The 15,944-nt window shown below is 32.0% G+C and overlaps 1 protein-coding gene across 2 annotated transcripts in view; it reads left to right on the top strand.

Annotated features, from left to right (window-relative positions):
* NUDCD1 (NudC domain containing 1) overlaps window positions 1–15,944 on the top strand; it is a 90,489-nt gene that overhangs the window by 7,037 nt on the left and 67,508 nt on the right. For both annotated transcript variants that reach the window (XM_051970990.1, XM_051970989.1), the window contains exon 2: window positions 7,564–7,718. In XM_051970990.1, coding sequence (XP_051826950.1) covers window positions 7,564–7,718 — 155 coding nt within the window. The remainder of the gene's footprint in view (window positions 1–7,563; window positions 7,719–15,944) is intronic.

Here is a 15,944-nt window from a genome sequence, read left to right as displayed (position 1 = left end):
AATAAGTAGATAAATCAACAAGCAGACAAATAAATTTGAGAAAAGAGACCTTCATCTGAGAAACCCTCTACAAATTCTCCCCTTTCCCCACAATTTTCTGCTTTCTTGGCCACTTTGGTTTGATTTGTACAAAACATTTACATTTGAATGTCAAAACTTACCTATTTTACATTTTAAAATATTCTCTGTCTCTTGTTTATTCATAAATTCTATCCATAGGTCATGTTCTTCTAATTTACTTAAGATATCTCTTTTTATATCTAGGTCATATATCCATTTTGACCTTTTCTTGGTAAAAGGTATAGAATATTGGTCTAGATCCACTTTCTGCCAGACTACTTTCCAGTTTTCCCAACAATTTTTTATGAATTCTTGTCAAAGCTTAAATCTTTACATTTGTCAAACACAAAGTTAATTATAATAATTTTTTTTACCACTCTTTTAAATACTATTTTAATGTCTATTCTTTTCAACTGATTTACTTTTCCGTCTCACAGCCAATACCAAATAATTTAGATAATTGCTGCCTTAACATTACAGGTAAAGACCTGCTATCCTAAATCTCTTTCCTTTACCTTTTTGCATTAATTCTTTTGACATTCTTGACCTTTTTTTCTCCCAAATTAATTTGTTAATATTTTTTCTAGCAATAAAAATTTGGGGGGATGGCATTGAATAAAAAGAATAGTTTAGGTAGAATTATTACTTTTATTATATTGGTTCTGCCCACCCATCAGCAATATGCCTCCAAGTTATTTACATCTGACTTTATTTGTATTAAGTGTTTTATGATTATATTCATGTTGTTCCTGGGTTTGTCTTGGTGGGTATCTTTTATACTGTCTATAGCTACAATAAATGGAGGCTTTTGTACTCTCTCTTCCAGCAGGATTTTGTTGGTGATGTGTAGAAAAGCTAATGAATTTATGTGAATTTATTTTATATCCTGTTACTTGGCTAAAATTTTTTTCAACTAACCTTTTTGTTGAACTTAAATCTTTTCCAAGTATATCATATCATCTATAAAAGAAAGATTTTTTTTTCCCTTTTACCTTGCTGCCCATTCTAACTTATTCAATTTTTTTCTCCTCTTGTAGCTATTTCTAGCATTTCCAATACAATATTGATTAATATTGGTGATAATAGGCATCCTTATTTCATTCCTGATCTTATTAGGAAGGCTTCTTACCTTATTTCTACTTCTTATTCATTGCTGAGGATTTTAAGTTAACTTAAGGAAAAATCCATTTATGCCTATGCTTTCAGGTGTTTTGAGTAGCAGTTAGCATTGTATTTTGTCTGAAGATTTTCTGTATCGATGGATATGATTATGTGAATTTTTATTATTTTTATTATTAATATAATCAGTTATGTTAATAATTTTTCTTAAACCATTCCTGTATTCTGGGTATAAATCTTATTTGGTCACAGTGTTTAATCATGGGTGATATATTATTGGAGTCTCTTAATTTGTATTTTATTTAGAATATTTGCATTCATTATTGAATTTGGTTTGTAATTTTCTGTTTTTCTTCTTCCTGGTTTAGGTAGCAGCACCATTTTTGTTTCATAAAAGGAGTTTAATAGGACTCTTTTTTGCATATTATTTCATGTAATTTATTTAATATTATAATTAGTTGAACTTTAAATATTTGGTAGAACTCATAAATCCATTTGGTTCTGATGCTTTTTTCTTAGGAAGCTCATTTATGGGTTGCCAGTTTCTTTTTTCTAAAATAAGTTTATTTCGATATTCCTCTTTTCCTCTTCTGTTAATCTAGGCAGTTTATATTAGTGTAAGTATTTTTTCCATTTAATTAAATTGTTAAATTTATTAGTATATAATGGGGAAACTCCTAGATGACACTTTAGGAAGGCCATTCATAAGCTTGAGAATAGCTGGGAAAAAAAATGATTTGGATGGACAACGGCTTTGATTTCATGCTATTGGAGGATCTGTTTGTGGAAATGGGAATTTTCAACCTGGAGAAGAGGTGACTTAGGCTTAAAGGGAAGGTGTCAGTTCTTCACATTTTTGAAGACTCATTAGGCTTGTATTTTTTAGCTATGAGGGCAGAACTAGGAGCAATTGGTTTGCACTTGATAAAACACAAATATTGTTTTGAGCCAAGTAAATACTTCTTAATAATTAGAGCTATCCCAGATTGAATTGGATTGTTTTGGGAGATAAGTACAGTGGAATTCACTAGGGTGCAAGCAAAAGCTAGATGACTACTTACTGGTGATGATGTAAGGGTCTGGGTTTTTTTTTTTTAATTATTTATTTCTTTTAATAAACATTGCTTTTTATGAATCATGTTGGGAGAGAAAAATCAGCACAAAAGGGAAAGACCATTTGAGAGAAAAACAGAAAAAAGAAGTTAACATAGCAAGTGTTGATGATTTACATTCAATCTCTTTCTTTTTCTGGATTCTTTTCTGGATTCAGATGTCATTTTCTGTCAAAAGTTTATTGAGATTGCCTTAGATACACTGATCCACTGAGAAGAACCAAATCTTTCATAGTTGGTCATCTCAAATTCTTGCTATTATTGTGTATAGTGTATTCCTGGTTCTGCTTGTTTCTCTCAGTATCTGTTCATGTAAATCTTTCCCGGCCTTTCTATGATCAGCTTTTTCATCATTTTCTGTAGAACAATAATAATCCATTACTTTCACATACCACAGTTTATTCAGCCATTCCCTAATGACGGGCATCCACTTCTTTTCCAGTTCTTTGCTACCACAAAAAGAGCTGCTACAAACATTTTTGTACATGTGGGTCTTTTTCCCTCCTTTATGAATTCCTTGGAATACAGACCTGTTTGGTACTGCTGGGTCAAAGGGATGCACAGTTTGATGGCCCTTTGGGCATAGTTTCGGATTGTTCTTAGGAATAGTTAGATCAGTTCACAACTCCACTAATAATGAATTAGTGTCCTTGTTTTCTCACATCCCCTCCAACATTTATCATTATCTTTTCTTGTCATCTTAGCCAATTTGAGAGAAGTGAGGAAGTATCTCAGAGTTATTTTAATTTGCATTTCTCTAATCAATAGTAATTTAGAGCATTTTTTCATATGACTATAGATGGCTTTAATTTCATTATCTGAAAATTGAATCCTTTGAGCATTTATCAAGTGGGGAATGATGTATATTCTTATAATTTTGACACAGTTCTTTATTTTAGAAATGAGACTTTTATTAGAAACACTGCTGTAAACATTTTTTCCTAGCTTTGTACTTCCCTTTTGATTTTGTTTCTATTGGTTTTGTTTGTGCAAAAAAGTTTTAATTTAACGTAATCAAGTTGTCCATTTTGCTTTTCATGTTTTCTAGTTCTTTTCTCATGAATTCCTCCTTTCTCCAAAGATCTGATAGGTAAATTATCCCTTTTTCTCCTAATTTGTTTATAGTATCATCATTTATACACAAAATATGTATCCATTTTGATATTATTTGGTATGAGGTGTGAGATATAGGTCTGTGCCGACTGCCATATTGTTTTCCACTTTTCCTAGCAATTTTTGTCAAATAATTCTTATTCTAGAAGCTGGAGTTTGGGTGTTTACTGTAGATCTTGATTATTATGTCTTATAATGTTGTAAGCTTTCTGGAGGTCCTCCTGAAGGACCTTAGTCTTAGCATGATAGAAACCAGGAAAATGGACAAGAATAGAGTCCAAAGTCTTTATTGTCTCTTATACAGTCTGTGTCTGTCATAGTCTGACCCAGTCTCCTCTAGCAGTCTGACAGTCTGACTTCTGTTTGACTTCCTGTCCCCAGTTCTTATATACCCTATTATAATTACATCATTACAGCATACTGAATATGTGTGAACTAGAGAACTATTACATTGCCATGCTAAGTACTAAGTATATGTAAACTAGATAACCATTGTCTCATCAATTCTTCTGAGTTAACACCTTGTTTCAAGTATACTTCTTTCAAGTATATTCTCCAGAGTTTTGGCTCTCTATCTTGTCCTATATATCTAATCTATTCCACTCTTTCACCACTCTTTCATAGCCAGTACCAAATGGTTTTGATGACTGCTGTTTTATAATGTGATTTTAGGTTTGGTACTGCTAAGCTACCATCCTTTGTATTTTTGTTTCATTAATTCTCCTGATAATTCTTGATCTTTTATTCTTCGAGGTGAATTTTATTATTTTTTTTCTAGTTCTATAAAATCACTTTTTGGACAATTGATTTACTGAACAAGTAAATCAATTTTAGCAGATTTGTCATTTTTATTATATGAACTCAGCCAACCTGTGAGCAATTGGTATTTTTCCAGTTGTTTAGATAAGACTTTATATGTGTGAAGGGTTTTGTTTCTCCACCTCCCCCCTCCCCCCGCCCCCGGCCCCCAAGTACAGTTGTAACTAGATGGCCTCTGAGGTTCTTTCCAGCCATGAGATCCAGTTAGATTCTGTTAAATACTTGAATAAAATTATTCTTTAACTCTCTTCTCTATCTTGCTTATTATCCCAGTTCCTTCAACTGATCCTCACAGAGAATATAGGCTATCAGTTTCTAAGGTCTACTTCTAACAGTTATGATTCTCAAACATTTGATAATTTCGATCCTTCACTTTTTTCTACTTCACATTTGCAACTATTATATACATTTGCCATCAAACACTCACCCTTCATAGCTTCATAGTTTCACACAGAGTTAATGTTGCCGTGGAGCAGTCTGTAGTTTTTATTGATAAGGAGAACCACATGCCTATTGTATATTTTGTGGAAGTTTAAATAATATTTGTCTTGAGCCATGGTACCTGTTTGACATGTGATTGAAGAGTTAAATTCTCCAAGTAAAATAGAAGCTTCTCAAAGGCATTTAATTTCAACTTTTTCCTTTGTTTTCTTGTTGTCTAACATGGAGGACTTTCAGCTATTAGGTTTTTAATATGATTGTTAAATTGAAGAGAGTGATAGAAATTATTTGAATCTATCCACGATCCTATTCTTATAGGATCTCTACCACTGGTGCAGATTGTGAGTTGGTCAAGCTTTGATTTTTGCTTATGCCCATACACACACACACACACACACACACACACACACACACACACACGTCCTCCAAAAAGTGCCAGCCTAATAAGCTAGAGAGACTCTTATTTGGGTCTTTTAACAAAAACAATAAACAGAGTTTTGATTAATAATATAGCACTTCTGCCCTTCATCTATATTTCACTTAAATTACATGATAGCTTACCTCTTTTGATCCATATTTGCTTAATGATATATATTTTTTGTTGTAATGATGTGTCACTACTTCACTACTTTATTATTTTCATTGCTTTATATATGTATTTATAAGTTTCATCCATGCAGTAGTGCTAGAGAACAAAGAATCACGTCATTGAATGATATCTATTTACTAAATGTGATTATTTTCTTCCCCCTATTCTAAAAGATTGTTTTTTTCCAGGCTATTTAAAACTATTTCTTTTCAACTTAGAGTGTGCCAAGTCAAAACTGACTAAAATTATTTATACAAAATAGGATTATCAAATTTCACTATATAAGGTATCCCCAAAATCTTAGTACAGTATTAGGTTTTAATAGTTTAAAGATACAGTAAGACTTTTTAGACACTTTTTAGACTAAGTAGTTGATTATACTTTCCTGATGCTGGGAATCTGGACATTTGAATAAGGAAAAGTTTGGCTCAATCACGAATCCATTCAGATCTATGCACAATATTGATATTAATGGATACACTGTCAGTTTCAAAATAATGAATGTCATGTGTGAAAATTTCTAAAGATAAACAGATTTAGGATTTAAATTATGAAATTAAGTATAATCAACCCTCAGCAGCCAGAAAATTAAAATTAGTTCTTCTCTCTTTTTTCCTGCTCCATTTATGTAATATAGCAACTTGTAGTGACAACAGTGGTCAGGAGAGGGAGACCTGGCACTATTGTTAACGTCTTTAAATGGCAATTTGATTTTTATTTATTTTTGTTGAAAACATGAAATAAATACTATTTAGTAGAATAAATAAAAGAAAAAAAATACCTCGATATCTATTATATAAGGATCTTTTGTAATGGTGTGTAATGCTACTATTGTATTTTGATACTGTTATTTTGTGTGATTCTGTGATAAAGAGTATATCACATTTCTTCTTGGGATATAGAATTATGACTTCTGATTGTTTATGTGTAAAATGAGCTAGGTGGAATGAAGGACTAATGGTCAAAGTCACCGTGTAGACTGAGGGAATATCAAGTGTAGGAGTCTCCTAGTAGAAGTAATGAAGGTAATGATGACTACTAAACAGCAAGTCCTGATACTGTGATACTTATAATACCTGTTTGTTCCAGGCACTGTACTAATAAGTGGTTAGAATTCAAAAAGAGACAAACTGTAGTCCCTGTCTTCAGTGATCCCATAGTGTAATGGAGGACACAACAAGCAAATAAAATACAAACTAGTTAAGGATAAATTGAAACTAATTAATAGAGGGAGGCATGAGAATTAAGAGGAATTGGGAAAGCCTTCTCATGAAGATAAGATTTTAGCTGGTACTTAATGAGGAAGGAGAGGGAGCATTCCAGGTATAGGAAATATGCAGAGCTGAAAGAAGTAATGTTTTGTTTGTGGAACAACCAGGAGGTCAGTGTTACTGCCATAAAGAATAATAGTGGCAGGGAGTAAGGTGTAAAAAGACTTGAAAGGTAGGAAGTAGCTAGTTTATGAAGGACTTTGCCAAAAAGCATTTTGTATTTCATCTTAGAGGTAATAGGGAATCATTGAGAGTTTGTTGATTGGGTGGGTGGCACACATAATTAGACCTGCACTTTAGGAAAATTACTTTAGTGTTTTTGATAAGAATTAACATGATTGAACCTTTTACTTGGAGTAAAAGATAATTGAAATTGCCAGAGATTATAATGTATAAATTCAATGCTGTCTCATAAATTCTGTTCTGGTGAATGTAAGTTCTTAAAATCAATTACTGAAGCCCACTTAAGCCAAATTGTTTGACTTGTGAAATCCTGGATGTCAAGAAATCTGAAACAGAGATGGACTTAGTATCAGAAGACTTGGTCTCAAAATTTCAGAACTAGTAGTTCAGATATTAAGACTTAAATCAGCTAATCCATGGCTTCTTAATCTTTTTTGTGTTATATACCCCTTGGGAAATTTGGGGAAATATGTGCTGATGTGATTTTTAGTGATTTTGGACCGGTTACTTTACCTTTTTTTTAGTTTTATCATCTATAAAATGAAGAGTTTGAAAATCACTAATGTTCCCTTTCAGCTTTGACATTCTGTGATTGTATAAAATGTACACATGATTTGGTTTAATATAGGAGCCCATAAATTAATCTTTTAAGAAATGTTTGAGAATTTTCTTTTGTTTTCACATCACAGTCATTTTTGAAAATTTACATCTCCCTAATGTATTTTATAAGTACTAATCTGAATATACTTTTGAGAATTTCTCTGCCTTTGTTGACTGTTCTGTTAATGGTATGTTCATTTGGTGATTTCTTGATCTTGAAAGGAGCCTAATTACAAAAGAATTTTTTTTTTTCTAGCTGTGGCAGAAGTTAAACTCAGAGATGATCAGTATACATTGGACCACATGCGTGCCTTTGGCATGTTTAATTACTTGCATTGTGATGCATGGAATCAAGATAATATCTACTTCGTTGATCAGCTTGGAAGAATTATGAACTTATCAGTCACATTGGTAAGAATAAAATTTATTAAAGAAAAATTAAATACATTTATTTAGTAATCATTCAGTGAACAATTAAGTGCCTACTATGTCTCTGGCACTGTTTTAGGTACTGGGGCTACAAAAAGAGACCCTCAAGGAGCCTTATAATCCAAGGATTTTCAATTGATTTTCCTATGAGGTAGAACTATTTCATTATAATATTTTGAAAAAACTTTCTTCTCTTGACATACCCTTTTGATATACAGAAAAACAGAATTTTAAAACTGCTTTCTTTTTATACAGCATTTGAGAGGTTATCCCTAAAACAACATTACATATAACAAATAAACTAGAAAAGAATTAAAGACATTTTGTCAAGAAAGCTGCTGCATGTAGGGTACTTAGTACCCTCTCTCTTGTCTTGAATGTGGTCGAGAGTTAAAATGTAGGGATTTGCAAGCTCTTCTACTGTACAGAGTCGTTGGTTAACTGTTATGATAAGAGATACCATATAAATTTATTTCTAAAGGGTTCTACCTCTTGGTATGTGAATGTCATTTCTTCCAATCACTTGGTACCTGGCTCTTAGGTAAGTTGAAGTCTTGATCCTGGTGTTTATTCCTTCTCTCTGTGCATAGATTTTAAGTATTCCATTACCTACTTGTTTTAAACTCAGTCCCTGAGTTCTGGAGGTCTTGAAGATGACATGGAATGACCTTTAGTATGATGTTATTAGACAGCTTCAGAAAACTGTGGTGGTATATGACACATTGGTTACTGAGGCACAGTTGGCATTTTTGTTATTATTTTGGAGCTTCACTCATTTGCATACAATCTTCTGAGAACAAAGGATAAATTGATGTTTGCTTCTTTTTAATCTTATAGATGACAATATATATGAATCTCTTTTTTCCATTTTGTTTCTCCATTTATGGATGTTTTCCCTAATGGCTCATCAATATTGGAAAATATTTATTTCATATAGTATTAATTACCTTATCACATAAATGGCTTGGCAAATAAAGGGTAAATGGGCATTATAACTAAGCATAATCTTAGTTTGGAAATATTTAGTCCTTAAGGAGTAATTAAAGGGAAAAAAGTCAAACTTTACTTTCCATTGATACTCAGTAGAGAGATAAAGAGTGAAAATCAGGTGAGATATTGAAAAGATAGGAGAATTGGGAATATGATATGAGGAAAAAAAAAGGTAGATAGCTTACTTCAAATAATATATCAAGCCACTGATCACTTTTATTGGTGATGACTCTTGATGTGAAAACAGTTTAGCCCTTGCATTTGCTGTAGAAATTTTTGTGTCACTTAGTACAATATTCAGGATCAAAATTTGTCCCACTTACTTTGATAATTATTCTCTTCATTCATGACAGAGGACTCAGATGAGTCTCTTGTATTTCATTGGGGTTTATTTTTTAAAAAATTGTTATATTTTGATTCTCTTTGTTTTGTATAGGCTAAATGAGTGACACTAGTCAAACTGCCATGGGACAAAATTCATATCTTTATTAAAACAACATTATAAACCTCAAGGTCTAATATGTAATAATTTTTGTACTTGTTTTCATGATCCTTGATTCATCCCCAAATATGTTTAACATTACTTAAAAATATTAACTTTGACAAATAGTATTTATTCTTTTAGTGTAAGGTTATGAGAGATGATACAAAATTCATTCATCGTTTCGAGTGATGAGTTGACCAGATGTTATGTATATGTCATCCAAATAGATAATACTGTTTTGTTTTCTTTATATTGATTGACTCCTAAAATTAGTTTAAATATCATTTAGAAATCTTTCTGTTTTTAAAAAAACTTAACAGATTTTGTGGAGAAGAGTTATAAATGAATATGTATTAAGTGCATTGTGCTGGAGATACAAATTAAAAAATGAAACTGTCAGGTAGCCTATTTGGAACTAACCACATAAGCACACATATGGAGAAAGTGGAACAATACTCCCCCAGTGTTTGCCTATGGACCTAGCCCATGCTGTCTGCATATATTTGATCTTTGTAGATACCCCAAAAGATCTACATTCTGTTGCTTTAGATCTTTCCAATGATACTATTCTTTAATGCCTATTCATCCTGTGCAATTTGTCTATATCTCCATAAAAATTTGGAGGCAGCTATAGTGAATGGAGTCCTGGGCTTGGATATTTACTTTTGTGAGTTAAAATCTGGCCTCAGACACTTGTTAGCTTTGTGACCCTGGGTGAATTATTTAACCCTGTTTATCTCAGTTTCTTCATCCTCATGATGCTCATTTTAGCAAACCCCTCCGGTATCTTTTTTTTTTTTTTTTTAAAACAACAAATAAGCATTTATTAAGTATTTAATATGAAAGTGTGTTCAGCATTGGAAATACAAAGGAGGAAAAACACTCCCTATCCTCAAGGAGTTCATTTTTTTTTTTTTTTTTTAAAGAGTGAAAATGCTATGTAGGGGTTTCTTTCACACTGTTCCCACAGTACTCTCTCTGGGTGTAGATGGCTCTCTTCATCACTGAAATTGGAACTAGCTTGAATTATCTCATTGTTGAAGAGAGCCACATCCATCAGAATTGATCATCCTATAATCTTCTTGTTGCCATGTATAATGATCTCCTGATTCTGCTCATTTCATTTTGCACCAGTTCATGTAGGTCTCTCCAAGTTTCTGAAATCATCCTGCTGGTCGTGTCTTACAGAACAATAATATTCCATAACATTCATATACCATAATTTATAAAGCCATTCTCCAGTTGATGGGCATCCATTCAGTTTCCAGTTTCTTGCCACTACAAAAAGGACTGCCACAAACAGTTTTGCACATGTAGGTGCCTTTCTCTCCTTTAAGATCACTTTGGGATATAAGCCCAGTAGTAACACTGCTGGATCAAAGGTACGCATAGTTTGATAACTTTTTGAGCATAGTTCCAAACTGCTCTTCAGAATGGTTGCATCATTCACAGTTCCACCAGCAATGTATCAGTGTTCCATTTTTCCCACATTCCCTCCAACATTCGTCATTATCTTTTCCTGTCATCTTACCCAATCTGAGAGGTGTGTCCACTCCAGTATCTTTGTCAAAAAAAAACCCCAAATTGGGGCATGAGGAGTTAGACATAACATAACAGCAGCAACACGTAACTTTGCCACCGTGGGGTCTACCCAAGATTCTGGAGAATTTCCTTGTCTTTTCTTGACATGTTTGAGGATATTAGTGCTTACCCATCCTCACAGTGAAGAGAAGCATATACAAAATATGTACAAGGTAATTTGGGGGAGGGAGACTTTTATGAGATGAGGGAAAAAAGCCTCAAATAGAAAGTAGGGCTTGAGTTAAGCATTAAAAGAAGCTAAATATTTCCAAGTGTAGATGAAGAATAACAAGAAAGCCAGTTTGACTGGATTACTGAGTTTGTAAAGGGTTGAGGGTATAATAATCTGGAAAAATTAGTTGGAGCCAAGTTGTGAGAGGCTATAAGTGCCAAACATAAAAATTTGTGTTTGATACTAGAGATAATTAGGAACCACTAGAGCTTCTATCTGTCTATCTATCTTTATATGTCAATAAATCTTTTCAGTAAATAAATGCATTTATTAAATGCTTCTTGTGTGTTTGTGTTATGCTTAGTAGTGAGGTTTTAAAAAAATAGAAAACAAGCTAGCTGTACTCTGAAGGAGTTTGGTTGTAAAAGAAACAGATGCCATGATACTATTTTCACAAATAATAAGGGAAGGGCATTTTCATTATCCCCTATTTTAAGAGTAAAAGGCTAAGGGAGAAATTAGTTCTTTTAAAAAATGGACTAAGGAAAGAAGGCTAGTTTGCAGAACCTTGGTGGCAACAGTAGACTAGAGGGATATTTAAAATAAAACAAATGTGTTTAGTTCAAGTCCCAATTTTATATTGGTAGGAGGCTTTTTCACTCTCTCCTTACCCAAATAAAACTCTTATCTCAGGATATAAGAACCAACACTGATGGGAATGAGTATTTTATACTGGGATTACATCAGAAGAAAGATAAATTCCCAGCTTCCCAAGTTGGAACACTGAATATATTTTCCTTTAGAAACATTGTGGTTGGGTCCCTTAATATTATTAGTATAGTACTAAACTTAATGCAGCTCATGAGTTAAATAGCTTTTGTGGTGTATTATGAAAACATAACCACCATGTATAACATTGTTTCTGTGGATTTACTCATTTTCAGTTTCAAACAAGTTTGCAAATGTATTTTTTGGAATATAACCTTTAGTGAATAGATGATTGCTGGTACTATTGACATCTTGCATACAAGTGTTCAATTTATGATACTTCTAACAATTGGTATTTGTATGTCAAGCTTTAAAGTTAGTAAAACATTTTTCATGTGGTTTTATATAAGATAGTGTGAGTGCAGTAGTAGATTAATACCTTTTCCCTTTTTATAGCTAAGAAAGCGCAAAGAGATTAAGTGACTACTAGTCTGTGGACAATAACTAGAAAGCTTCAGAATCTATCTATGTTTGAAATTACAGTTAATTTGTGCTTTTTAATTTAGATCTAGTCAATTCTTAAAGACAGGCTGGAGTTTGTCTTTCATGTATTATCAATCTGACAATCTGCAGTTTTATATTTCTTTACTTCTAAATAGATAGGTACAAGGCTTAAATCTTGTTTGTCCTCCCCATTTAACATAGCATATCATAAGCCCTAGATCTAGAGTATTAATAGGTAATTGAAAGTTGAAGAGGTCTACTTGATGAGGACTAGGAATTAGAGACTGCTGTTTTCTTATTAAGATGCCCAATGCATTTGAAAGACCATATTCTATTTGTATTCTTTTTCCTGGACTTCATAGTTTATATTCATAAATAGTGTAATAGTTAGTATTTAAACTGATAAGATTTTTATACCTCTTTGTAGGATGTATAAATACAGTTTGAAATCTTAGAAGGGGAATCTGCATAACATTTCATCATAGCCAGGTAGGTCAATTTCCTGATATAGACACTATATTATTAAATAAAAATGTTAATGTTCTTAGTGAGAGAAAAGTGTCTGTACTAGGGAAAAGAATTAGCATTTATAAAGCACCTACTAGATGCCAGACACAATGCTAAATACTTTACAAATATTATCTTAGTCCTCACAACAGTTCTATGAGGTAGTGCTATTATTATCCCCATTGTATAGTTGAAGAAACTGAGATAAGTTAAACAACTTACCCTGGGTCATAGAGCCAGTAAGTATCTGAGACTGCATTTGAATTCAGGTCTTCCTCTCCCTACCTACTCCTCTATCCATTGCATTACCTACTTATCTATGACTGTCCTTTCATCTCTGATACTTTAATAGTTGTTGATATCATTAGTGTAAATGCTTTCTTCAGCACAGCTCATCAAACTTCCTCATGGTATGATTTTTATCTTTATACTTCAATAAATTATCCTATTTGCCCAGTGCACAGAATGAATTTTTGATTCTTTTAATATCTTGAGCATCCTAGTGAAGCATATTTGAATTTTCATATTTCCATGGTCTTACTAGGTAGCTAACTGATCCACCCAATTTTCTACATGCCTGATGATTTTCATTGAGCTTCTTATATATAAACTTAATAATGTGCTGAATTTGGGTTATTTTTAGTGTTTTTTTGAGATTGTGCTATTGTATGATTTGCTGTCATATGATATAACTGGAAGAATCTTAGTTTTTAAGAGGTTGTCTTTTCTAATTTTGAAGCTTAGCATTAATCAGAGATTATGTACTTTCCTTAATGTAATTTAGTTTTAAGGCCTAGAGGATAAGATCCTAAAGTTTGTTAGTAAGAACTAGGTTCAAATGCTGCTTCATAGATTAGCTTTGTGATCTTGAACAAATTATTTAACCCTCCATGCCTTTGTTTCTCCATCTTTAAAATCAGGTAATTGAACTTAATTCCCTTTAGTGGCTTGCATATATGTTCTTATGATCTCCAGTAAACTACAAGCTTAATGTAATTTACCACTTTTAAAATTGAGAGAATTGTTTCATTATTATATAATTAGGCAATTAAATTTACTTTGAATTATAACATCTAATCTATATTCTAGCAATTCGTTACCATATATTTCCATTCTTTCTGTCTTTGGAATGCTGGAGATAATGAGGGAAAACCAAGGTTTGTGAAGTGGTATGAAAAAGAGGAGGAAACTAATGTTTGATATGTAGGGGAAAAAAAGGAAAGACCATAAAAATTCTAGGGATTGTGTGTTTTAATTTTTTGTTAATGTTTTTATGTTTCATAAAGAGATAATTAAATAAAATTGTACACAAGATAAAAATACATTTTCTTAAGCTTGAGGTTTATTTTTTAAAAAAGAAAAGAATAGTTATACAGCCAAAAAGAAAAAAGAAAAAAAAAAAGCAGTGAATATCACTGCTGAAAACCTTTCCTCAGAGCAAATTGCTTATTTTAAAAGGGCAAAAATGTATACTTTGATTTCCATTTGTTGTTGATTGTATATGGGTTTTTTTTTTTTCCCCATTCTAACTATGGCCTTTTTTTTTTTTTTTTTTTGAATTAAATTAACAGATTCAAGGTGAATGGCTCTGCTCAAGCCTCTGCAAATAGTTATAAACTTTAAGATTTAGTAGACTATTTTGTTCAACATTGAAATCTTCTCCTAGCTGCTCAGTAGATCATTTATTCAAAAACATTTATAATTGATATATTTAAAAATATATTTGTGTATAAATATTAATTTACCATATATTGCTGTTATTGTGTTAGTTACCTTTATAGTAGTTAGTGTTTTACTGTACAATTAAAAGCTTTCATATAGTTAAAAATTGCTAAAATATACTTCTTTATTTTATAGTGTATGTAATTGATCTTCTTGGAGAGAAAAACATTGGTGCACATTGACTAGCACAGCTTTATATCTTAGAAAGTTGTCTTTGATATTTTGGATCTTTAATTTTATGACTATAAGTATTCATTTTATGAAAATGGATACAGCTTGCAGTTCTTAAGTCTTTTGATATTGTTGATTCTTGCTTATGTATTCCACTAGCCTTGCATAGAAAAACTTGATATGTTTTCAATAGTCTAGAAACAAAAAAGTCACCCACTAATTCTGTTTATTAGAGGAAAGATAGGCGAATCAATTCCTTGCAAATTATCTATAGAAAGTGATTCTTAATACAGTAAACTGATTTTAATACTGGTGTGTTAATCTATTTTGGATAATCAAACTGTGTTTCGTGAGTAGAAATGAAAGAGAATGAGTAACTATATTTTGTAGAATATAAAGAAAAGATTCTTGTCTTGTGTTTAAAGATCTCCTTTATCTGTATCATGTAATTTAGGCAGAGATTTCAGTAATTTAGCTAACAATCACAGATTACTTATCTAGTTTGTTCCTCTATAATTAAAGGATCAGATAGTTTTGTTTCTAGTTTAATCAAATGTCTATAGGAGAATGAAATGATAGATATTTCCTTTAATTCTTCAGTTGTGTTCTACTTAGGAATGACTGGAAAGATTCTATTGTTAATATGAAACTACATGACTTAGTGTATACTGAGAACTTTGTGACTGAGCAAATTGCTAAATGTTTCAGAGCTTTATTTTTTTATTTATAAAAAGTCACTAAAGATTAATAGATAAAAGTAGGAACCTTTTCAAAATTGAGATAGCTTTAATTTGTTTTAGGGTTTGTATGAATATTAATTAATTAGTCATAATTCAAATGCTTCAATGATAGGATAGTTTTCTTGTTTATTTCCAGGCTAGAGACACTAGATCATTGAAGCATTTGAATTATGACATATTAATTAATATTCACACAACACATTATAAGATTAAAGATACCTAAAGAAAACCCCAAATCCTAAAACAAACCACACATTCAAGTGCAAGGACCTTGAGTTCTCTGCTACAGTTTTCTATTCTTTGTTTTTCTCAAAATTTGGCTAATGGCTAAGAAGTAAACACCTCCTTAGGGAGGTTCTAACCAATGAGCAAAGAGTAAATGACCCACCTTTTTCTATAAAATACCCATTCTGGCATATTCCTTTGGACAAACCACTCATGGAATACAGCTTGGTCCTGTCTTGCTTTATGTGCTAATAAAATCTTTTCTTTTGAAAAACAAGTCTGGTGTCCAGGCAATTCTTACTTAAAGATCCAATTCTCCCACTGCACCAACATCTCTCACTTGGCTCATTAAATGAATTTGTAATTGGTTTCCCTGATTCAAGTCTCTTCCCACTTTAATATAT

The sequence above is a fragment of the Antechinus flavipes genome, chromosome 1 (assembly GCF_016432865.1).
Source record: "Antechinus flavipes isolate AdamAnt ecotype Samford, QLD, Australia chromosome 1, AdamAnt_v2, whole genome shotgun sequence".
In the NCBI taxonomy this organism is placed as follows: Eukaryota; Metazoa; Chordata; class Mammalia; order Dasyuromorphia; family Dasyuridae; genus Antechinus; species Antechinus flavipes.
This window is presented reverse-complemented; position numbering and strand designations above follow the sequence as displayed.